This window comes from Engystomops pustulosus, chromosome 5, assembly GCF_040894005.1.
Source record: "Engystomops pustulosus chromosome 5, aEngPut4.maternal, whole genome shotgun sequence".
Taxonomy (NCBI): Eukaryota; Metazoa; Chordata; class Amphibia; order Anura; family Leptodactylidae; genus Engystomops; species Engystomops pustulosus.
Window position 1 is genome coordinate 50,860,420 of NC_092415.1, and position 24,289 is coordinate 50,884,708.

At 38.4% G+C, this 24,289-nt stretch overlaps 1 protein-coding gene across 2 annotated transcripts in view; it reads right to left on the reverse strand.

Annotated features, from left to right (window-relative positions):
- The window catches only part of SNTG1 (syntrophin gamma 1), a 419,742-nt gene that overhangs the window by 115,381 nt on the left and 280,072 nt on the right, over positions 1-24,289 (reverse strand). For both annotated transcript variants that reach the window (XM_072151935.1, XM_072151933.1), the window contains one exon: positions 8,607-8,663. In XM_072151935.1, the coding sequence (XP_072008036.1) occupies positions 8,607-8,663 (57 nt within the window). The remainder of the gene's footprint in view (positions 1-8,606; positions 8,664-24,289) is intronic.

A 24,289-nucleotide genomic window follows, 5' to 3' on the forward strand; every position in this document is an offset into this window, starting at 1 on the left:
AATCTCCCAATACTTCGGCACCAATGTCTTGTGAATGTAAACGTTTCCATTTCAGTTTGAACCATTGTTTTATTTGGCTATTTCAAAATGTTCAAACCATATTCAATTATATGAATTATGTTACTTTGTCTACAACTGGCAGTAAATGCTTCATTGCTTTTTAGGCAGTCACAGCTAAGATTTAAATCCTCAAGAGCATGATTTAAAGAAATACAATAATGGAAAAATAATGACGTACAAGTAGAAACGGAGAAAGTGATAAGAAAATTGACCATGCAGAAAGAGCCTAGATAACAAAATAAATAAGCTGGATGACAGTGTATTATGTACTAATTAATAAGTCAACCAGTTACTGAGGAGACGCCAAGGGTCACATAGAGCCAATAAGTGAGGAAGTGTAAAGACAGATGCCTGGAATACTGAACACTGTCATAGATAAAGACTTAAGATATAATACATATTACAGTGAGATACCATGCAAGAAAATAATCTTTTTATACAAACAATCTCCACACGGGCAATTATGTGGGGTCCAAGACCACAGACCACAGCCACATCTCGATGCAAGGGTAAATATTGTATACAATACTTCATTGATATTACTCTAGGAGAAACTCCATCTGTAAGCTTTTGAAATGATTTCGGGATTTCGGTTTAATGGGTGGCTACTACAAATATAGAGTTAGAGGTGATTATAATACAGTATAGCTTATAAATAAGAAAGACGACACGGTCATGTGACATAACATTAAAATATAAATATCACAACACACAATGACCAGATGTACCCACTAGGTTCAGCCTGGAAAAAAGTGATAATTTATATTTACTTAAAGGGGTATTCTTGTCTGGGCATTCACATTCAGTTTCATTAATCTGCCATATATATAAAGATTTTTCAATTAGATGTTATCAAAAAAAAATGTTCCCATGTGAAGATAATTTCTCATAAATGTAGTGATTTGGTCCCTTAGAAACAAGACTGTGTCCTTGGATACGGCCACCTCTGCTGGTGGGATTGCACAAATAAACAAAAGGTTTTTGTATATGAATTGTCTGGGAGTTACTATATGTCCCGCCCTGTGGTAATGATTGCTGAATCCAGGTGGTCAGGCAGGGCTCAATAGAGCATATCCGGCCACCGCTGCCAAAATGTGAGGTGGTCGTATCTGGGGAAGCCATCTCGTTTCAAAGGGACAACATGACTACATTTATGAGAAATTATCTTCGCAGTGGAAATTATTTTTTAATAACATCCAATTGAAGAAATGTTTACATATGGCAGATTAATGAAACTGAATGTAAATGCCCAGACGAGAAGACCCATTTAACTCTACATGAAGGGAACTGTAATGTATTGAATAATACATACAAAGCTTTTGTTTTTGATCAGCGTAACATACTTAACATACGTTTATACATTTTTCACTCATAGCAGATGCTGCGGCTGGTATAGGTGCTTTTATTACAAGGAGTGTACACTGCAACCCAGAACACTGTCCCTTTCAGTCACCATCACGCTTATAGGCAGGAGCTGCCGATCGTCAGCATTAGGAAGTATGTGGCCATTGGAGGCAGGAACCAGAGCAGCTGTAACAGCAGCGGCAGCATTTCAGCTACCGCCATGCTTATTCCATATTTAAGACTTGGTTCTGGTACTGTATTTGTATGATGGGTTTTATTGTAGTGCTGAATTTCTTTTAGTGAGCCTTTATTGGTGATGAATTTATGTAATCTTTTAGTTCTGATACTGAATTTCTTTTATAAGTTTGTGCTTGGTGCTGATAATCTTATTGACTTTGTGCTCATACTATATTTATGTTATAAATTTAATTCTGGTACTGTATTTGCTTTGCTTCTGGTACTATACATTAGATAAGGGCAGCAGCAGTAGCAAGCAGTTAAGAGACCTTTCGAATGTGCTGAATTTGTAAATGCAGCCCTAGTTTCAGGCTCAGTTGCTAGAATGAAAGTTTCAAGATTGACTACATATTCTAACTATAGATGATAAAAATAATAACTTTAAATAATAAATTCTTAAAACATAATTTTTTTATAAAAAATTGCTTTAAGCAATTATTGATGACATCACCTCTAATATATTTTATGTGGAGTTACTATCTTTTGTATGGTGACGATGCTTTACTGTTATTTTAATACCGTTTTTTTTACATATTTAATCCTTCTATAAAGTGCTCATAAAACTACAATGTACTCTTGGTGTTTATGTTATCCCCTAGCTTAATGTTATTTTTAACAAATATTTTACACATGTTTTACATTACTGTTTGTAAAAGAAAACTAAACATAACTCTGAATAGGTTAACTGCAGCCTTGGGACCAATGTTGTGCCAGTTTTCCGACATACTGCATATTCTGATCTTGCTTCCAGTTTTTGTTTTTCTTCACAATTTATAGAATACAAAGAATTCAACACTATTCAGCAACGCATTTATGTAACTTTAAAGCAAAAAAATTATATTTCAATAAAAAATCAGTTTTTTGTGTTGCTAGTTATACATAAAAAATAGAAAATAGTAATGTTGGGGTCATGAAAAAAATCACCAAAGCATGAGCTGGATCTACCCATGCATTGTTAGTTCTGAGGGATAGATTTCTACATTCAGTGATGCCCAAGTAAACATTACACCTTACTATAAATCTGGCCTTGGGATTGGATCCTTGAATTCCTTGTATTTTACTCTCAGCCTTGAGCCATTGTTACAAACAATTCGGATGAATCCTGACATTAAGAGATTGAGCATAGGTGGTATAGTGCATAAGATTCCCCTTGTGGATGACTTATTCTTTTTATTACAGCTCCCCAAATCTCGCTACCAAACCTATTTCAGGAATGAAAGCAGTAGCTTATTATAAAATTACCATTCAGAAGTCTGAAGTACTTAATATTAATTTACCAGCTCCTTAATTATCCAAATTAATGCATTATTTTTCTTTTCAATTATCTTCCACATCTGTTCATTATTTGGGCACCTGCTTCACCTCTTTGCTGTTGCATCTTGACATAGCTAATTATGATCCACTTCTTCAAGTGATTAGAAAACACCTATCTACCAGGCTTACTTGGTTCATTCACAGTACTATTATTAAGATGAATTTATTCCGTAGAGTATTGTATATCTTTCTTACTATACTTATGCGAGTGCCTAAAACTATCATCTCACTTACTAGGTCATTCATTCGGGGAAAAAAATAACTCAGATAGCTGAAAGTTTAATATATAGTCCCAAAATTGAAGGTGGCTTTACTCTCCCAGACATTTTTCTTATTATATTGCAACACAGTTGACCAGAGGTATAGATTAGCCTAGAGCAGTGGTGGCGAACCTATGGCACGGGTGCCAGAGGTGGCACTCGGAGCCCTGTCTGTGGGCACCCAGGACATCACCAAAGAGAACACAAGGGATCTTCATGGATTCCCAGAAGGCCCAGGATTTCTGTGTCAGTGCTATCTAAAAGCGACAATGCTGCCCGAGACTACAGGAGGAATGGGAATGGGTAGATAGATCTGGAATATTATTGTAGCTTCAGCTCCAGGTCCAAAAATTATTCCTATTCAGGGGAACCTGAATTTGTCACCCTTTCTTTCTACTGTGTTGGTGTTCTTAGGATACTGATATGATTGAAAGCTATAACAGCAAGAAGTTACGGCTTAAATTGTACTTAAATGTTGACACTTTGGGATAAATAAGTGGGTTTTGGTTGTAGTTTGGGCACTCCGTGTCTAAAAGGTTTGCCATCACTGGCCTAGAAGAACAAATAAGGAAGATATCACAATTGATTTTATCTATTTACAGCCATGTGAAAGATCAAGATGGTAAAAGGTGCAAGCCAAAATACATGCCATGTTTCTCGAGGCACTTTCTAAATCCTGGAGATGTAGTTCATGTTTTTGGAAGTGTCTTGTGTTAAACATTTTGGAAACAGGTATGATGAACTATAGCATCCTCAATGGAAGCTCTTTATAATCCATCATTTCTACTATTACAAGTTTCCACTAGTCCATTGAGGAACTATAGATCCTCACTTGAAAGAGAAGGTATTGTAGTTGGAGGATATCAGATACCTAGAAGCGCTTACAGCATTTTTTTATTACAACAAACTTATCAAATGTATCCATACTTGCACTCTATGTATACAATTCCAACAATCCAGAGAATATGCCAACTTAACAGAAATCTACGGTTAAAATCAAGCATGGTAAACCAGCGACATTTACTCATAGATTCAGGCACTGTGACCATGGTAATCTTCTTATGTATGCTATCCATGGGCACATTCATTGTAAAATAAACTTTTAAAATTATGCTAAGGAGCTAGAAATGCTCCAAGGGTGTTTCCAGAGCCCCTCATTGATTTTTTTTTTTCAATCGTTATAATGAGCAGAACAAGTTTCACCCTCCTCCTGCTCTCTTCCCCCTCACTCTGCCTGTGTAACATAACAACAGCAGGAAGTGCAGGGGGATTGTAAAGCCATGTGAATCTACATGGTGAAACTGTTAATAGAATCTAATAACAAGGGTGGCATAGTGGCTGAGTGGCTAGCACTTCTGCCTTACAGAAGTGCTAGCCATGGGTCATGTTTTCAAATCCCACCCAGTTCAACATCTGCAAAGAGTTAGTATTTTCTCTTAGTGTTTGCGTGGGTTTCCTCCCGGTACTCCGGTTTCCTCCCACACTGCAAAACATACTGTTAGGTTGTTTAGATTGTAAGCCGAAGGGGCCAATTTGACATGCTTTGTGCAGCGCTGTGTAATCTGTGTCCGCTATATAAAATAAAGAATTATTTATCACAAAAATAAGAAATATCTAGGTTTTATTTATCAGTAACTTCCATGTGTGTACTGAGGACCAAAATTATTTTTTAAGGTTTTTGGGGGTGATATAGAACAGAGAGTATTGGTAATTAATTTATACAGTGATATATGCTTCTTATAATGCTGTAAACCATAAACAACAGTCTATCATGTTATTCTTCTTAGCAATAAAGACCAGTTTACAATAGGTAAATTAAGATTATTATAGTCAATTGGTCTATCCATGTCATCAGCTCCATAAACCAGTCAGAGTATGTTTTGCAGTGGAAAAAACTGGGAGAGGGAGGTGCAGGGGTGTGCATAATTAGCAACCCAAAGCACCGGACATCTTGTCCCTGCGCTTCGTGCAGATTATTGTAACTTTATTTTCTAGGTGAGTCAAGACTAGTGACAGACATCGCCAGGGTCAAGAACAAGAGGAGCGGAAGTGAGTATTTCTAGGTTTTCTTTAGTTTTTTAAGTGGCTGATTTTCTTTAAATATTTCCTGATGGGACCTCAATGACCTACAGGATATAATGTTTTAGCAGTAAATCTAACTGAATGTGCAGCAGAGAATGTAAATTAACAGTAAATGCAGAGAAATCAAAGAAAAAACAAGGGCACAACCCTACTGTATTCCATTCCTGGATAGGAGATGGTAGAGGTATACAACAATTGATGCACTGAGTAAAAGAGAATATGAGCCTTACAAGTACATCCCTGTGATGGCAGACTGGCTACTCTAAAATAACCTTTGTTGGCACTCCAGGATGATCAAAGTATGTAAAAGCAGAACATAAATCCTGAAAGATATGGATCAATGTCCTTGGAACCACAGAAATAAGCCAGTGTGCAGCTTAAAATATAGATTTTAATTTATATCTAGCAATGTGTTTGAGGCTGTTATCCAGGCCTTTGTCAGGCATCAATGGTATTTGTATGGCATAGTATGGCATGGTATGGCAACATTCTGCTAAATTTTTAGTCATCGAAGGGGTGCATGGTAATGCTGCTGCAATATGTACTGAGCAGGATGATTTTTGCAAGCTAATCACAAAAAAAGTATCAGATATTCATAATGTAAATAGTGCCAATAGTCGAGCCACTCTACAGAGTATGGGCATCCCAGCATAGAGTTTTATATATATAATTTCTACAAATTTTCACACCATAGGAGACAAGTTAGAAGGAGCCAAACAGCTCATTGCTTACCGCAATGAAATGATCGATGTGGATATGAGGCAAAACTGAACCAGTGCACTGGAAGCGAGAGGTAAAGGCCAAAGTGTGACTGGAATGGACCAGTGAAAGGCTGCATCTACACAGACGTATGTTCACCCGGCCTTAGCAAACAAACAGGGAAAGAAAGAATATGTTCTACCTTTTCCCCATGTGTGGTACAGTACCGTACCGCCGCCAGATGCCTATTGCCTGCTATGGGGGTGTATATGGTGCCTCAGACTTGTGGCCACATACACGTTCCCAAAATGGCAGAATGAATGTAGCCTTAATTGGAAGCTACAGGCTGCTGCCAACACTTTTTATAGTGTTGGGTGCAGTGAGAAGGGCCATGCTGTGTTTTGTGAAGGAATCCCACACACCAGGGCACCAGAGGCATCCAAGTCCAGCTACAATCCTGTGATATAAATGTATTTTTTACAGTTTTGCTTCTACTAACACACACAAATTTATGGATTCGCAGCTCTCCAGTTCTACTACCTAACACTGTCTGCACTCCTCCCAAATTTCCTTTTATTGTCTCCTGAATCCAATTCAATAAATGGCATATGAGCATTTTTGTGCACAAAATATACTCTTTAAAGCCAATAATTTTGTGTTTACATATCTTAGCATTTGAAGCCAGAAAGGAAAAGTAAGGAACGACAAATATTTAACTATGGGATATGTCCCTAGGAATCTTTGTGCATATTGGTTCATAACTGTGGTTTCTATCTTTGCCAATTGACATATATTAGGAAATGTCATCTCTACAGGTTTATTGCTAGGCTCCTCATCTTATTTTATTCATTGCAATATATAATAATACAAGTTATTAGATTCTCCTTATCATACTACTGTAAAAGTATGTTATTTTATGTTGTATCAAACTGACGTGGTAAGTAGGCATTGATGAATATTCTTATTTTCTTAAAATGTATGCAAAATACATGTTCTTATTATAGCTATTCTGTTGAGATACGGATTGTGTGGGCTTGATAACAAAATTGCTAATTAGTACGCATGTAATTTTCCTCCTTTGATCAAAGATGTTTCATAAAGATCTATTGTATGCATATATTACTGAAGGCAAAGGTGTAAGTTAATGAATAGGCCTAATGACATGGGAAAATATGTGTGCTGTTTAAAATTATAGTAAAATTAAGAATCAAGGATCATTTCCCCTGCACACAGCAAATTAGCTCAAGTTGCAAATGATCTATGATTTTTCCTTTGATTACAGGTATCAAAAAATAATCAAGTGTAGAAAATATTATATCTTTACAGGAAGATTTACAGGAAGCCGAAACCTATTCATAATCAGAATAAATAAAATGTTGCATGAAAATTGCAAGTTGAGCATTAAATCATTGTATGGACAAAAACAATAGGCTTCAGTGGAGGAAAATATCGTTCATTTGACACAAATTTCATAGTGGCTTAAACTTGTTTTATGATTTAAAGATATGATTAAATAAGTACTAATTTTCACTTATTAAAGATACACACAACACAGATAATTCATAGATAGAAAATAGAAATAATATGTAACTTTGTAATCTTTAAATATAAATATATAAATATATATATATGTAGGATGAAGAAAAATGGCAGCAGTCCAAAGTTGTGAATCAAAGTACTGGTTTATTCCCACATGTGCCAAAAAGTACTTTGCTTCACAACTTTGGACTGCTGCCATTTTTCTTCATCCTGACTTGAGAGAGACTTATTGGGGCTCATTTACAAGGAGTCAGCGGACCGCGACTCTGTAGGGTTTCCCCCCGAATTTCCCCAAGATTTTGGCGCACGCAATTGGATTTTGGCGCATCAGCACCGGCTTACATGCGATGGAAATCGTGGGCGGGCCGTCAGACAACCCAACAGATTCATACAACGCGCAAGATTTAAGTTTTAAAATTGTGTCGCAAGACGCACTTACAAGCACCGGGAAGAAGCAGGTGAACTCCAGCAGACTTCGGCACAGAAGCAACGGACGCAGGAACTCGGGCGCATAATCTTAGTGAATCACGGCAGACATGAATCCTCATCGGACAACGCACCGCAGGATCGCAGCAGGACTGGGTAAGTAAATCTGCCCCATTGTATCCTGGGGCGTGCACCCAACTTATATCCTTTATTCATAGTGCTGCTACTACTTTCTTTGTTATTTATATATATATAGACAGTCACCGGGTTACATACAAGATAGGTTCCATAGGTTTGTTCTTAAGTTGAATTATGCAAGTCAAAAATTTATATTTTATAATTGTAACTCTAGAAAAAAGGCTTTTTTCACAAGTGACAATTGAAGTAATGAAGGATTATAAATAAAACTTCATTACAGACACCTTACAGCTGAATAATGCAGTCTGAGACTATAGTAAAGCATCCAAAGAGCTTCACCTGAGGTCACAGTGGGCAGAGGGGCCCGTCTTTAACTTGGGATCGTCTGTGAGTCGGGTATCCTTAAGTAGGGGACCGTCTGTATATATAATTTTACAAATATAATTATATAATATAATATAATATTATATATATATATATATATAAAAAAATATATAGATACTTTACCTTTATGCTAAGTCCAAATCCTCCAACAGTTTGTCTTCGTATTGCTACTGTTCTTTCCTAGAATCAGAAATTGAAAGAAATTCCATTAATTCCATTATACATTTTTTTTACCATGAGCAGTGTTTAATAGTAGCATATGCTGTGTAAAGGAAATAATCCATTGATCATGATCTTTAGTCAAGGTCAGGAGCCAGGTATAGGTCTTATTCATATCCCTCCCCACAGGCTGCTGCCTCAAAGTTGAACCCACACTATTGCATTTATCGTATCACATAAATATAAAACCTCTGGGAACTAAACATAAAAATTCAAAAGACAAAAAAAAACCCATATGAATGACATTTCAAACATTTGACTTTAATCTAAATTGTCCAAACTGTTTAATTACACAAGCAACAAATAAGAATAATGCTCCAAATGCTATTTTTGTCCCTTCAGCTTCCAATAAATGATCAGAAAGTTTAATGTATCACCAATGTGTACTAATAAAACAACAGGACACCTACTTAAGGGGTTCTTTTAAGAAAATGTGTATTTTTGGGGGGGGTTTTTTGATTCTTTATAAAAATTCACTATTTATAGTTTCTAACAAAATTGTTCCACCTCTTGTTAAAAAAACAAAACAAATAAAATAATAATACACATTATAAAAACTACTGTTTGTTTACTGTATTACTTATTAACTGCTTAATTTACTAGTTTGTTGGTTACCTATTGCCCCAATAGATTTGGTGGCTTCCTATTCCGCTGCAGGAAATTATGCAAATTCTAAAATGGTATTAGGAAAACTATGCCTCTTTTAGCTACTTAGTAAGGCAGCGCCCTTGACATGGTTTTCATTATCCTGGCAAAGTTATTTGCATATTTTCCCAGAATCCCCCTAGTGGAGTGTCAATGGCTATAAGTCTCCACACACCTACAAGGCAACCTTAAAGGACACCTGTCATCAGGTCTGTGTCACTTGTCCTGTCACCTCCACCTGTTGGAGCAGCTCACAAGGATCCCATCCCAGCCTTTATCTAGTTATTTCATACATTATTCATTGTAAAATCATCTATTCTTTATCATATAAATGAGGTTGGTCACATGGTCAGAGGCAGTGATGTCACCCCTGTTACCCCTCCCCTCTCCTCCCCCTGCTCATGTCTGTGTGTAATGTATAGTAAAGCATGGCTAGTGTGTGCTGCATCTGCTGACATGCTGCATCCTCCTAATATACAGGTGAGAGACACAGACATCAGCTACACATGAATCTGACATGTTCTGCTGTAACATGGCTGCCTGGAGCTGCTGTATCTCTCCTAAACACACACACATGCACACACAGGCTGCAGGGGGCGTGGCCACCAGCACCAGGAATCACATCATTATACAGCCTCACATCATTATACAGGCTGTCAGTCAAGCACTGGGGGTGTGGCTGTACCTCCAACTCATGAATAGAGTGGACAGCTTGAATATGCTAATGCTTCATTGGACATTTCACAGGTCATTTGCATACAGCTTTAGGACCTCATTGCTTAGGTTTACAGGCATGTAGAGGGACAATGAAGGGATAGAGGCAATGCTCTCTAATGTCAGTTTATGAAAATATATTTAGTTTAGGGGGGTTATTTTGCATGACAGGTTCTCTTTAATTGGCAGTTTCTGTAAGGAGAACTCTTACTTCCCAACCCTATTCCGCTCTAATAACATAAACATGCACTTTTGTCCAGTGATGGAACATGAAGACTGAAGGTTGCCCTACATTTATAGAACAGCTCTATGTGGGAGTCCTCCCTTCTCTGCTTAAGTAATGGGAGGTGGCGATGTTGAAGCTGCTGTTTATGGGGCAGATTTATAAAGCTGTCTGAAAGTCAGAATATTCCTAGTTGCCCATGGCAACCAATCACAGCTCCCCTTTAAAATATTCATGAGCACTGGTAAAATGAAAGCTGAGCTGTAATTGGTTGCCATGGGCAACTAGAAATATTCTGACTTTCAGACAGCTTGATAAATCTGCCCCATATCTTTATTGCCAGGAAGCAGCGAGAGCGGGTCCGGCTATGTCTGACTTGATGGACCCTCCGCTGTGAGCAGGGCACAAAACAAAATACATTTATTTATTTAGTGCATACAATTTGCATAATAATAGCAAACTCTACTCTAATTTTTTACACAGGGTCCACCTTTTGGGCACCTTTTGTTATAACTGTATACTTATAGGTAAAATGTTTCACATTTGTCATTTTTGATACTAAATTATGTGTAATCATGACAAGCTTGTGATCATCTTCTCAGCTTAAATGGAGCTGAAAATTACCAAATTGAAAAATGAAAAATCATGGCATTTACAAGCATAGCTAAAATAAATTAAGAAGGTCACTGTATGCAAAAACATGACTACAGCGATTCATTGACGGATAAAAAGTTGCTGTTGTTATTATTACAAATTGCATTAAATTTACTGACGTCAAAATGATCTATAGCAGGTCATGCTGTATAACGGATAAAGCGTGAAGATTAAAAGACTTAAATGGTCTCCTATTAAGAGCCATGTTTTGTTAGGGTGCACACTATGTATGTTCTTTATGGTATATAACAAAGACTTTGTCATAAAGCAAATTTCATTCGCTATTAGACATAATGAAGATCTCATAGACCTAATGAGGCTGGGACACTTTGAAAATCCTTGTCACAATGGATGCATGATCCTTTTAAAAGTTTTTCAATCTGATATTATAATGAGCATTTTACAGTCTGTAGCTGAGCTCAACTCATGCTTATAATAATATGTGGAGAGAAAATTGTCATGGATTTTCAGCGTAAGCACTACAGCCACTCTAGTTCAAAGAGATCTATTTTAACTATTTTATAATGCATGTGCTCGGTATTGAGAAATCTTGAATTAAGCCATGAAGAACCTAGCAAAAGCTAGGTTGCTATAAAAGTGTTACCAGGGGGATATACATGAAAGTGTGCAAGCCTCATTACAAGGCTGGCACTGAATCTAGTGGTTCCTTTTCAGCTTCTATGCAAATCACTGTTCACAGTTATCCATGGGTGCAAAGGTCAGAACTAAGGCCAGTGATTATGGGTGGGGATAGAGAGGAGTGAGCTAGAGACTTGTGCCTGCCCTACACCCCCCTTGGACAAGTGCAATAACCACTTGGATGCAAGTAAACTGTTGTAGACCAATGTTACTGTTAAAGAAGACAACTTTATCGCTACTTCAAAGAACCCACTGTAGCTATTTTAGACATCCTACATTATGAATTCCCAAAGTGCAGTATCCAGTAACCTTTTCTGACCCTGAAGCATCAGTTGGTGAGATCTATGTACATTTATTATTTGTGTAACTGTTTGCATTAACTCTTCGTACGCCACTAAACTACTGAAGACGGGTGATATTGCAAAGGGGGTTACCCTGTTCCTGAAGTGTTGTATCCAGTAGCTATTACAAACCCAGAAGCATCAATTGGTGATATCTATCCATTTAGTGACTATTTGTATTAACATAAGGGTTAACTACACTACTACTCACTGCATAAAATATTTACATTTTATAAACATGTAAATAGTAGGAAGGCGTGGGGCATGTAATGCACAAAAAGCTAATTTCCCTAACTCAAGGAGAATGTATACTTAGGTTCACCAGCTACATCTAAAAAACACCTCAGTGGACAAGCTTGGGTAATATTTGGGGAAAAAATAAGTTGGGATACATAATATTGGGTGAATATACAGTTATACAATTGAGTGAAAATGTAAAACTTTAGTCTAGGTAAATCCTAAAGGATGAAATATGGTTCCAACATTTGTAGTTTGAGCTGTTTCCAGATGCAAAGTGTTTGTCAGAGAATAGAATGCAGAAAGATTTGAAATTGGGAATAATATTGAACTAAAGATTCTGACAAAGACGAAAGGTATGATGAAGGGAAAAAAATTATTAAAATATGCAATAAATTAATGTAGGAAATTTCAAATTAACACTAAAATGTATTGGAACAGAACTGGCATAGGTATATAGAGCACAAATCATTAAGATTTGGGGAAAATATAATAATAAAGGCTGCTAATAACATTATATCTAAAGCACATAATGTTACACAAGTTTATTTATTTTTAGAACTTATTATAAAATGTTTACAATTGTAAAAAAAAAGGGGATGGAAAGACCCTGCAAGATGCTGTCAATGTGATATGAAAAAAAACTGAGCTGGAACATATTTGGGGGACTGTAGTAAAACACAGGAATTTTGGAGCAATATATTTAAGAAATTATGGCGGATTTTTAGCGTAGTATTTCCAGAAAAATTTTGGTTTTGTTATATTAGGTGATATGGAAAATATAAAAAGGTATAAAGAGATAAAGTGTTGCACCAAATGATATATAAGACTATTGTATGGCTTGGATAGTAACAGCATTGTAAATAACCCTCAAAAAAAGAAATAGGGAATAAATGGATGGAATATTATCTAGAGCAAGTAGTAAAAAACCTGTCGTCAAGATAGTGGGTGGGTAAGAGGCGCGTAATATAAAATAAATTGGAAAATTGATATATAATGTTATTGTATTTTATATGCAAAAACATATGAAGGAAAATAAATAGAGGACAATGACTATGATCACCTGTGCCTAAAAGGCACAAGACATGGTAGGAATTGAGTAGGAGAATTGGAGAGCTCCTTGAACCACATTAATGCTGGACAGGAGCATTGCTCTCTTAACAGTTATGTAGCAATTTCTATAAGGGAACAAACAAAGATGGAACGTTAGGACAGATAAAGATACTGAGCCCTAAAGCTATACGCCTCTGCTGTCCCTATCTAATAACCCATCCAACCCTGAGGGCTGGGTGACAATGGGTTGACACCACCAAAGTGAAAACACAGAGACAAAAATAGGACAAAACAAACATGTAAGAAAACTCATGCAAATTTAGGTCAAAACCAGAAGGGCAATGTAGTATGGTATCAAAAGACAAATGGATGGTCAAAAGACAGGCAATGGGTCAAATAATACATATATAGAAGTTTAGGAAACACTAGCAGGCTTCAAGCAAGACGTATAGCAAGCACTGGGAAGTGGGCAGACATACCTCTTATGAAAGAATAAAGCCTGGTCTGTCTGCAGCCCAGAACATAGTCAACAGCAGACAGACGGATGTGGTAGAAGTAGAATAAGGCTAGTATAAGATATAATGCAAACTATTTACATAATTACAGCAGTGTGAAACTAAAGCCTGAAAGAGTTTAGATATAACATAATGGGGCTTATTTACTAAGGGTCCGTGGACCACACATGCTTCGGGTATTCCAACAATTTCCAATGTGCGCCGCATTTAAAAGGGGTTTGTGTGGCACGCTATCGGATTTTGGTGCATCAGTGGCGGCTTTCATGCAACACAAATCGCGCTGAGGCGGATCAGACGATCCAACTGATTCAGACTGAGCGCAGGATTTAACTTTTAAATTGTGTAGCAAGACATGCACTTACATGAACGGAAAGCGACACATGCAGGATATCGGATGCACAATCTACGTGGATCGTGGCACAGCGCATCATCGTCGGACATTCCAGATCGGGGATCACGAGTCGGATGGGTAAGTAAATGTGCCCCAATGTGCATATAATTTTTTTGATCTATTTGAAATGTATTCAAATAAAAATATTAAAGAGAACCTGTCAGGCAAATTAACCCCCAAAACAAAATATATTTTCATAAACTGCCATTAGATAGCATTGTTCCTATTCCTTCTTTGTCCCTCAACATGCCTGTAAACTTAAACAATCAGGTACTAAAGCTGTATGCAAATGACCTGAGAGAGGTCCAATAAATCATTATCATATTCAGCAGTCCAGGTTATTCATGAGTGGGAGGCACAGCCACACCCCCAGTGCTTCACTGACAGTTTGTATAATGGTGTGACACTCCCGTGCTGGCTCCTCTATGTAGCTGATGTCTGTGTCTCACACATGTGCATAGCAGAACATGTCAGGTACTTGTGTACTTGTGTAGCTTATGTCTGTGTCTCACACATGTGTATAGCAGAACATGTCAGGTACTTGTGTAGCTGATGTCTGCATCTCACACATGTGTATAGCAGAACATGTCAGGTGCCTGTGTAGCTGATGTCTGTGTCTCACACATGTGTATAGCAACACATGTCAGGTAGTTGTGTAGCTTATGTCTGTGTTTCATACATGTGTATAGCAGAACATGTCAGGTAGTTGTGTAGCTGATGTCTGTGTCTCACACAGGTGTATAGGAGAACATGTCAGATACTTGTGTAGCTGATGTCTCTGTCCCACACATGTGTATAGGAGAACATGCCAGGTACTTGTGTAGCTGATATCTGTGTCTCACACATGTGTATAGCAGAACATGTCAGGTGCCTGTGTAGCTGATGTCTGTGTCTCACACATGTGTATAGCAATACATGTCAGGTAGTTGTGCAGCTTATGTCTGTGTCTCATACATGTGTATAGCAGAACATGTCAGGTACTTGTGTACTTGTGTAGCTTATGTCTGTGTCTCACACATGTGTATAGGAGAACATGTCAGGTACTTGTGTAGCTGATGTCTGTGTCTCACACAGGTGTATAGCAGAACATGTCAGGTGCCTGTGTAGCTGATGTCTGTGTCTCACACAGGTGTATAGGAGAACATGTCAGATACTTGTGTAGCTGATGTCTCTGTCCCACACATGTGTATAGGAGAACATGCCAGGTACTTGTGTAGCTGATATCTGTGTCTCACACATGTGTATAGCAGAACATGTCAGGTGCCTGTGTAGCTGATGTCTGTGTCTCACACATGTGTATAGCAATACATGTCAGGTAGTTGTGCAGCTTATGTCTGTGTCTCATACTTGTGTATAGCAGAACATGTCAGGTAGTTGTGTAGCTGATGCCTGTGTCTCACACAGGTGTATAGGAGAACATGTCAGATACTTGTGTAGCTGATGTCTCTGTCCCACACATGTGTATTGCAGAACATGCCAGGTACTTTTGTAGCTGATATCTGTGTCTCACACATGTGTATAGCAGAACATGTCATTTGCTTGTGTAGCTGATGTCTGTGTCTCACATGTGTATAGGGGAACATGTCAGGTACTTGTGTAGCTGATGTATGTGTCTCACACATGTGTATAGCAGAACATGTCAGGTACTTGTGTAGCTGATGTCTGCATCTCACACATGTGTATAGCAGAACATGTCAGGTGCCTGTGTAGCTGATGTCTGTGTCTCACACATGTGTATAGCAACACATGTCAGGTAGTTGTGTAGCTTATGTCTGTGTTTCATACATGTGTATAGCAGAACATGTCAGGTAGTTGTGTAGCTGATGTCTGTGTCTCACACAGGTGTATAGGAGAACATGTCAGATACTTGTGTAGCTGATGTCTCTGTCCCACACATGTGTATAGGAGAACATGCCAGGTACTTGTGTAGCTGATATCTGTGTCTCACACATGTGTATAGCAGAACATGTCAGGTGCCTGTGTAGCTGATGTCTGTATCTCACACATGTGTATAGCAATACATGTCAGGTAGTTGTGCAGCTTATGTCTGTGTCTCATACATGTGTATAGCAGAACATGTCAGGTACTTGTGTACTTGTGTAGCTTATGTCTGTGTCTCACACATGTGTATAGGAGAACATGTCAGGTACTTGTGTAGCTGATGTCTGCATCTCACACATGTGTATAGCAGAACATGTCAGGTGCCGGTGTAGCTGATGTCTGTGTCTCACACATATGTATAGCAACACATGTCAGGTAGTTGTGTAGCTTATGTCTGTGTTTCATACATGTGTATAGCAGAACATGTCAGGTAGTTGTGTAGCTGATGTCTGTGTCTCACACAGGTGTATAGGAGAACATGTCAGATACTTGTGTAGCTGATGTCTCTGTCCCACACATGTGTATAGGAGAACATGCCAGGTACTTGTGTAGCTGATATCTGTGTCTCACACATGTGTATAGCAGAACATGTCAGGTTCCTGTGTAGCTGATGTCTGTGTCTCACACATGTGTATAGCAATACATGTCAGGTAGTTGTGCAGCTTATGTCTGTGTCTCATACATGTGTATAGGAGAACATGTCAGATACTTGTGTAGCTGATGTCTCTGTCCCACACATGTGTATAGGAGAACATGCCAGGTACTTTTGTAGCTGATATCTGTGTCTCACACATGTGTATAGCAGAACATGTCATTTGCTTGTGTAGCTGATGTCTGTGTCTCACATGTGTATAGGGGAACATGTCAGGTACTTGTGTAGCTGATGTATGTGTCTCACACATGTGTACAGCAGAACATGTCAGGTACTTGTGTAGCTGATATCTGATAAAGTTGCACCACCCTTCATTCCCCCCTTTTAAGAATATGATGTGCAGAGGTAAAATGGGCTGCAGTGCTTACCCAAGTGGTGTGACCAGTACAAATAGTTTATTAAAGGGAAGTTGGACAATAAGTGATGTGATATTGATGGCCTGTGTTACGTGTATCTCATCTGATCTCATAAAGAACCTTCTGATCTGGTAGAGAAGGGCCATGCCAGATGTATTACACAAGCATTAGCTAATGTCATGAACTGAGTTATACATAATAAGCAAGAAATCAATACTAGATCTGTATACTGGAGTCAAAATATGAATTTAACTTGTCAGGATGTTGCTCAGTGTTAAGAGCATCAGGAATGAAGGATTATAGTAGAAAAGTGACCTTTGCATTTAACAGCTAACCATCTAGAATGCCTTAAGAGGTGGAGGTGTCAAGCTGAAGGAAATAAGAAATCGAAAAGGCTTGGAAGTAAATGGAAAGTTCAGAGAAGATGTCACAGGCTAAATGCCATTTAGTGGAATCAGTCCATAGACATGTTGAACACTGCAGTGGGGCCACAATATTACAATAGTCCTAAAAACATAGGAAGGAAGGCAGAAACAAAATTGTAAGCTGAAATAAGAGCTAGTTTAAGGATAATGCATCCAAAGCAGTTTTCTTATTTGCTTGTCATAATAGGAGAATCCATTAACGTGCATCTCCCGCTATGCAAGAAAAACGATAATAGTGCCAGGCTCGGGAAAGAAATACCTTATATACTCGAGTATAAGCCTAGTTTTTCAGCACAAAAAATGTGCTGAAAAACCCAAACTCGGCTTATACTCGAGTCAAAAAAATAAATATATCTAAACTCACCTTTCCGGCAACCCCTGTATATCTTCTGTGCAATCTGTCCTGCAGCAGCGGCAGGCTATATACACTGGGGAAGGGTCTGGCAGGCTATATACACTGGGGCAGGGTCTGGCAGGCTATATACACTGGGGCAGGGTCTGGCAGGCTATATACACTGGGGCAGGGTCTGGCAGGCTATATACACTGGGGCAGGGTCTGGCAGGCTATATACACTGGGGCAGGGTCTGGCAGGCTATATACACTGGGGCAGGGGCTGGCTGGCTATATACACTGGGGCAGTGTCTGGCAGGCTATAAACACTGGGGCAGGTGCTGGCAGGCTATATACACTGGGGCAGGGGCTGGTTGGCTATATACTGGGGAGGCTGTGACCAATGCATTTCCCAACCTCGGCTTATATTCGAGTCAATAGGTTTTCCCAGTATTTTGTGGTAAAATTAGGGGCCTCGGCTTATACTCGGGTCGGCTTATACTCGAGTATATACGGTAGTTTCTGTAGTTGAGTTATGCTCAGCGTTAGAGGTTTTTATATCACAATTTGCATCTTTTTTGCGTTTGTTTTCATTTTATGCTTGGTCTATGTATAGAAGGTCAGAAAATATGCCTTCTGACAGGACCCGGCTGTAACACACTGAGCATGCGCATCATGCTCAGTGTGTTACATTACACAGTGTAATACATCTGTATTACACTGTGTAATGTGAAGAATAGCTTGAACAAGCGATCCGTGGATTGCTTCTTCAAGCTTACCTGTCAAAGTAAATTAAAAAAGTTAAAAACATTAAATAAAAACATTTTTGAATAAAAATAATTAATTAAATAAAGTTAGAGTCCCCTAAACACAAATATTCCCTATACACATGCAATAAAGGGAGAAAACACAAAATCGCCAAAAAAACCCACATATTTGGTATCGTCGCGTCCGTAACAATCCATACAATAAGTCAGAAACATTATTGGACCTGCTCGGTGAACGCTGTAAAAACAAAACCCGAAAAACATTCCAAAAATGTACATTTTTCATAAAATCTCTGCACAAAAATGTTCTAAAAAGTGATCAAAAAAAGTTATGTGCGCCAAAATGGTACCACTGAAAAGAACAACTCAACACGTAAAAAATAAGTCCTAAACTAACTCTGTCAACCAAAAAATATTAAAGTTACGTCTCCAAAAAGATGGCGATGTAAAAACAAATAAGATTTCCTCTATATTAGTTTTTATCCAGTAAAATTGTAAAAATAAATGAAAAACTATATAAATGAGGTATCACTGTAATTGTAGTGATCTGTAGAATAAACATAATATAGTATCTTTAGTGTACGGTGTACGACCCCCAAAATATACAAAAAGAAAGGAAACCAAAATTGACAATTTTCTTTTCACCCATACATTCAAGAGTTAATAAAACCTCATCAATAAGCTAATGACCCACTAAAATGAAGTATTTGTAAAGTGCATTTCATGTCGCAAAAAATAAGCCCTTATATGTCCAAATTGCCCAAAAAATAAAGATTGTATAGCCAATAAAAAGTGACAATGCATAATCTGCTCTGAATGGCGCAGCTTCTCTTTGATGCCATGGCGTGTGCCCATACAGCAGTCACCACCACATATGGGGAATTGTTATACGCGGGAGGGATAGGGTTTCAAATTTTGTGGAGCATTTTGGTATTTTATCCACTGCAAATTTGTACATTTTTTGAAAAACACATTAATTTAGCCAAAAAAATCTCCCTTTCAAAATTGCATCCGATTTTGTTTTAACCCCTGTAAAACAATAAAGGGTTAACAAACTTCATAAAAGTTGTTTCACGTACGTTGAGGGGCGTAGTTTCTATAATGGGGTAATTTATGGGGTTTTACTTTTATTTAGGTCTCTCAAAGTGACTTGAAACCTGAGCAGGTCCCTCAATAGCAGGATTTAGTGTTTTTTATGAAAATGTGAAAAATCGCACCTAATGTTCAAAGCCCCATAACATCCTACAAAAATAAGACTATGCATAAAAAACCATGTCCACATAAAAAAGACATTCCGTGAATGTTAGTTATTAAGTATTTTTGCGGTTATGACTATGTATGGAAAAAGTAAAACATTTTGAAGTTTGAAAATCAAGAATTTTTCCAAATTTTCACCAAATATCTGATTTTCTCATAAATAATTGCAAAACATACCACCAAAATTTTTCAACTAACATGAAGTACAATGTGTCACGAGAAAACTATTTTAAAATCACTTGGATATGTTAAAGCGTTCCGAAGTTATAACCACTTATAGTGACACAGGGTAGATTTGAAAAAATGGGCCGTGTCAGGAAGGTGAAAAGTGGCTTCAGCGTTAAGGGGTTAATGCTTTGAATACATATTGATGTACTGAGCACCCCCTGTAGACAGGCCCATTAGTCAGTGGTTTTCACCGGGTGCTTTTACCGCGAGCCGGTGTGAAGATTGATGCAGATTTCTAATGCAATCAGGATAATAGTACTACCCTGAGACCTAACACTGTCATTATGACATTGGAGAATTGAAAATATGGAAATCGATTGCTTGAGAACAGTGGAAAATTCCAACAATCACCCCCTTCACTCCCACTCCCAACTCCTACCCCTCCAAATTCAATTTGTGTATTTTACTTTATCTTATTGGCAATATGCATTGCCCTTTCCCTGGCGAATAGTAAAAGGCGGCACTTTTAATAAGAGCACTATATGCACTATATGCAAATTGCCTGTGTATAGTGCAGAGTGAGCCAGATACCAAATACTTTATCATTATTTAATGAAAGGCTCATTAACCCGACATTCATATTCCTCTTGTAACAGATGCTGACAGACCATCGGATATTTATCATGGAGATAATGGTAATGAAATGTAGGTTTTGCTGTTCACTTGAAACATATGCATTTTATATTTGATTTATGATTGAGTACAGCATTTCTACTTTATTATGTGGTTACTTATTACTTTTATAATTTGATCCCCTGTAAGTCCTATGAAGACTGAGCCTAAGGCTACACAGCCCACACTTCCTATTGATTGATCTTGAAAGTAAATGGCAACAAATGATACAATCTTCTAGGGTTCCAAGATTTATCTGTTGCAAGAAATAAAATATGTATCACATAAATCACAGTTTGTTTTTTATTGACACGTGAAAATGTGACTGCATGTAGAAAGGAAAGACAGTTTTCTACAAGATTTTGTGCCATTGAATAAAGCTATAAAAATATGAGAGTAATAAATCACAATAGAACTTATTTTATTCAAACATATTCCTGTTTTGCAGATTTTATTTAAATTTTACTTTTAAATAATATCCATATCAAAATATGTGATGTTATGTCAGAGTTTTAAAGATCACCTTATCTACTAATATTCATTGTTCCAGGTACTAAGAAGAATGGTAGTCCTATGGTTCTCAAGGCAGGGCACAGTCATGTGATCCAGAGGAAATGAAGTAGTCGTATACACCCATGAAATAGCTCGGATACAAAAAAAACTCAGTCACATGCCCACTTGACATAAGTAGAAAGTAGCTTCATAGTGTATGGCCCAGAAGTCACTAACCACTCCCTAAAATCAGTATTTATCTATAATATACCTTCTATTCTGGTGATATTCTATTTTTCTTCCTGTCATTTACTCAAAATTTTTTGGATTGTTATGCAAGTAAAAAGTGAATGCAATATGGAAGCCAAACATTTTTTTAATTTGAAATCTACACAAAAAAATAATGCTTATATTTTGTAGTAATTCGCCGTTGGGTGTATTTGCAGTCTGGTCATGGTCACTGATTCTATTAGACCGATATCTCACATTACTCTTGCTCTTCCTCGCTCCACTCTCTTACCACAGGGTCTTATCAGGCCTTGCTATAGACGCAGGACTTCATTGGATAAACTACAGTCACTTGTACAGCTTGTAATGACCTGTTAGGGTAAGATATTAAAGTTGTCTTAGACATATCTCTCCAAGTCTTTATCTGTGTAGCTGTCTCTTTCCTTTTCTCCAGGGAGGGAGTAAATGGTTGCAGTGATTCAAGTTTGGAGTGTGCAGTCTGCACTTGTATTTTCTAAGGAGTTTGTAAGTTGATTAATAGAGGTTTAAGGCAATAAAACTAGAGATGAGCGAACATGCTCGTCCGAGCTTGATGCTCGGTCGAGCATTAGGGTACTCGAAACTGCTCGTTGCTCGGACGAATACTTTGCCCGCTCGAGAAAATGGCAGCTCCCGCCGTTTTGCTTTTTGGCGGCCAGAAACAGAGCCAATCACAAGCCAGGAGACTCTGCACTCCACCCAGCATGACGTGGTACCCTTACACGTCGATAGCAGTGGTTGGCTGGCCAGATCAGGTGACCCTGGGATAGACTAGCCGCTGGCCGCGCTGCTCGGATCATTCTGTCTCTGGATGCCGCTAGGGAGAGAGCTGCTGCTGGTCAGGGAAAGCGTTAGGGTGTTCTATTAGCTTACTGTTAGGCAGGAGTGATTCTCAAAGAACCCAACAGCCCTTCTTAGGGCTACAATAACGTTCTACTTTTTTTATTTTAATTTGCATCTTTTACCATTTTGTGAGGAATTAGCAGGGGGACTTGCTACCGTTGTGTTTAGCTCTTAGTGGCACACATATCCATAGCAAAGACCGAAGTGGGAAAATTCAGTAGGGGTTGGATTTCTATTAGGCAATAACTCAGTGTCATCTCATCTGGCATAGTAGTGTGCTTCCTTTGATACTTGGCTAGAAAATAGCCATAGGAGAATACAAACAGCTTCTTGAAGCCTACAGTAGCGTTCTATATATTTGATTTCTGGTTGATCTGCTGGTGGCTTTAGTTTCTGCAGTGCATGTACTTGCCAATTCTGAGCAATTTGTAGTGAGACTTGCGACCGCTGTGTTCTGCGCTTAGTGGCGCACATATCCATAGCAAAGGCTGAAGTGGCAAAATTCAGTAGGGGTTGGATTTCTATTAGGCAATAACTCAGTGTCATCTCATCTGGCATAGTAGTGTGCTTCCTTTGATACTTGGCTAGAAAATAGCCATAGGAGAATACAAATAGCTTCTTGAAGCCTACAGTAGCGTTCTATATATTTGATTTCTGGTTGATCTGCTGGTGGCTGTAGTTTCTGCAGTGCATGTACTTGCCAATTCTGAGCAATTTGTAGTGAGACTTGCGACCGCTGTGTTCTGCGCTTAGTGGCGCACATATCCATAGCAAAGGCTGAAGTGGGAAAATTCAGTAGGGGTTGGATTTCTATTAGGCAATAACTCAGTGTCATCTCATCTGGCATAGTAGTGTGCTTCCTTTGATACTTGGCTAGAAAATAGCCATAGGAGAATACAAATAGCTTCTTGAAGCCTACAGTAGCGTTCTATATATTTGATTTCTGGTTGATCTGCTGGTGGCTGTAGTTTCTGCAGTGCATGTACTTGCCAATTCTGAGCAATTTGTAGTGAGACTTGCGACCGCTGTGTTCTGCGCTTAGTGGCGCACATATCCATAGCAAAGGCTGAAGTGGCAAAATTCAGTAGGGGTTGGATTTCTATTAGGCAATAACTCAGTGTCATCTCATCTGGCATAGTAGTGTGCTTCCTTTGATACTTGGCTAGAAAATAGCCATAGGAGAATACAAATAGCTTCTTGAAGCCTACAGTAGCGTTCTATATATTTGATTTCTGGTTGATCTGCTGGTGGCTGTAGTTTCTGCAGTGCATGTACTTGCCAATTCTGAGCAATTTGTAGTGAGACTTGCGACCGCTGTGTTCTGCGCTTAGTGGCGCACATATCCATAGCAAAGGCTGAAGTGGCAAAATTCAGTAGGGGTTGGATTTCTATTAGGCAATAACTCAGTGTCATCTCATCTGGCATAGTAGTGTGCTTCCTTTGATACTTGGCTAGAAAATAGCCATAGGAGAATACAAATAGCTTCTTGAAGCCTACAGTAGCGTTCTATATATTTGATTTCTGGTTGATCTGCTGGTGGCTGTAGTTTCTGCAGTGCATGTACTTGCCAATTCTGAGCAATTTGTAGTGAGACTTGCGACCGCTGTGTTCTGCGCTTAGTGGCGCACATATCCATAGCAAAGGCTGAAGTGGGAAAATTCAGTAGGGGTTGGATTTCTATTAGGCAATAACTCAGTGTCATCTCATCTGGCATAGTAGTGTGCTTCCTTTGATACTTGGCTAGAAAATAGCCATAGGAGAATACAAATAGCTTCTTGAAGCCTACAGTAGCGTTCTATATATTTGATTTCTGGTTGATCTGCTGGTGGCTGTAGTTTCTGCAGTGCATGTACTTGCCAATTCTGAGCAATTTGTAGTGAGACTTGCGACCGCTGTGTTCTGCGCTTAGTGGCGCACATATCCATAGCAAAGGCTGAAGTGGCAAAATTCAGTAGGGGTTGGATTTCTATTAGGCAATAACTCAGTGTCATCTCATCTGGCATAGTAGTGTGCTTCCTTTGATACTTGGCTAGAAAATAGCCATAGGAGAATACAAATAGCTTC